This window comes from Struthio camelus, chromosome 5 (genome assembly GCF_040807025.1).
Source record: "Struthio camelus isolate bStrCam1 chromosome 5, bStrCam1.hap1, whole genome shotgun sequence".
Taxonomy (NCBI): Eukaryota; Metazoa; Chordata; class Aves; order Struthioniformes; family Struthionidae; genus Struthio; species Struthio camelus.
In genome coordinates this window covers 84307803-84309833 of record NC_090946.1, presented here as the reverse complement: position 1 = coordinate 84309833, position 2031 = coordinate 84307803, and the positions used below count along the sequence as shown (strand labels likewise).

Sequence of the window (2031 nt, the reverse complement as noted above, 5' to 3'; positions counted from 1 at the left end):
ATGCCAGTGCTCCTGGCCCTTTGATCGAACACGCTCCCAGCACGCCAGGGAGGGGGAGAGGGTACGATATGCTTTGCAGCAGCTGAGGTGAAGCTGAGATTTTTATATCACACTCAGAAAAAAGTTGAAATGGAAATTGGGAAGCCTCAATAGGAGACCTATCCATCTTGCTGTCCTTTCAGGAAAACCCAGGTAGGGACGTCTGCTGCTGCCGCCAGCATCCTGCCATATACCAGTCCATCATCGCCTATGAACATACATTTTTATTTCATTTATTCGTTTGCTTGGTGGAGCAGTATGGAAAGGTGTCCTGGAGTCTGTTTTGATGACTTAGCCAGAAAATCAGCCCGCGCTCAGTCCTGGTGGCAGCGGGGCTGGCGGGTACGCCTGCTCCTCCTCCTCCACGGGCGGGTGGGCAGGCGCGTCGGCAGGCGCTCGCAGCGCCCGCGTGTGCCTGTCCGCCCCGGCGGCCCGGCCGGGGCGTCGCTGGATGGAGGCGAACACAAAACCGCCTGCGCAGGCGGAGTGCTCAAGGCGAGTGCCGTCGGCGGCCGTCCCAGACGGGGCTGCGCGGGGCCCTGGCAGCGCCCGCGGGAGATGCCCGTGGACCCACCAGCAGGTGGCGGAGCTCAGCCGGCAGCGGGGCAGTCCGAGCACTGGGGCGCTGGCGGGGTGGTGGGCAGCGGGGCGGTGGACAGTGGGGTGGTAGGCAGCGGGGTGGTGGACAGCAGGGTGGTGGACAGCGGGGTGGTGGACAGCGGGGTGGTGGGCAGTGGGGTGGTGGACAGCAGGGCGGTGGACAGTGGGGTGGTGGACAGTGGGGTGGTGGACAGCAGGGTGGTGGACAGCGGGGCGGTGGACAGTGGGGTGGTGGACAGTGGGGTGGTGGACAGTGGGGCGGTGGACAGTGGGGCAGCGGGCAGCGGGGCGGTGGACAGCGGGGTGGTGGGCAGCGGGGTGGTGGACAGCGGGGTGGTGGACAGTGGGGCAGTGGACAGCGGGGTGGTGGACAGCGGGGTGGTGGACAGCAGGGCGGTGGACAGCGGGGTGGTGGACAGTGGGGTGGTGGACAGTGGGGCGGTGGACAGTGGGGCAGCGGGCAGCGGGGCGGTGGACAGCGGGGTGGTGGGCAGTGGGGTGGTGGACAGCGGGGTGGTGGACAGTGGGGCAGTGGACAGCAGGGTGGTGGACAGCGGGGCGGTGGACAGCGGGGCGGTGGACAGTGGGGTGGTGGACAGTGGGGTGGTGGACAGTGGGGCAGTGGACAGCAGGGTGGTGGACAGCGGGGCGGTGGACAGCGGGGCGGTGGACAGTGGGGTGGTGGGCAGTGGGGCGGTGGGCAGTGGGGTGGTGGACAGCAGGGTGGTTGGCAGCGGGGTGGTGGGCAGTGGGGTGGTGGGCAGTGGGGTGGTGGGCAGTGGGGCGGTGGACAGCGGGGTGGTGGGCAGTGGGGTGGTGGACAGCGGGGCGGTGGACAGCGGGGTGGTGGGCAGTGGGGTGGTGGGCAGTGGGGCGGTGGACAGCGGGGTGGTGGGCAGTGGGGTGGTGGACAGTGGGGTGGTGGGCAGTGGGGTGGTGGACAGTGGGTCAGCGGGCAGCGGGGTGGTGGACAGCGGGGCGGTGGACAGCGGGGTGGTGGGCAGTGGGGCGGTGGGCAGTGGGGTGGTGGACAGCAGGGTGGTGGGCAGCGGGGCGGTGGACAGCGGGGTGGTGGGCAGTGGGGTGGTGGACAGCGGGGCAGCGGGCAGCGGGGCGGTGGGTAGCGGGCAGCGGGGTGGTGGGCAGCGGGGCAAGGGAGCGTAGCTGCCTGCCTGAACACGAGGTTGTAAAGGTTAGGGATGGCCCGTGCGGGTCTGTAATAACCCTGCGACCCAGAAGTTATTACATCCAGCATGTTCTTGGCCGCCTGCTGCCGGCTTTGCTTTTCCATCTCTGCTGGATGAGCGGCCCCATCCCAGCCGGCCGCCACTCAAGAGGGACGCGCTGGAGGCCACGGGTCTGGCTGGTGCTGCGTGGAGGGGAGGGAGCGGA

At 68.7% G+C, this 2031-nt stretch overlaps 1 protein-coding gene across 1 annotated transcript; it reads left to right on the top strand.

The window, feature by feature from the left end:
- Window positions 1-597: 597 nt before the first annotated feature.
- On the top strand, window positions 598-1803 carry LOC138067568 (uncharacterized PPE family protein PPE62-like). The gene has a single exon (XM_068947653.1). It carries the CDS (start codon window positions 598-600, stop codon window positions 1801-1803), a length of 1206 nt encoding a protein of 401 aa, XP_068803754.1.
- The last annotated feature ends 228 nt before the right edge of the window (window positions 1804-2031 follow it).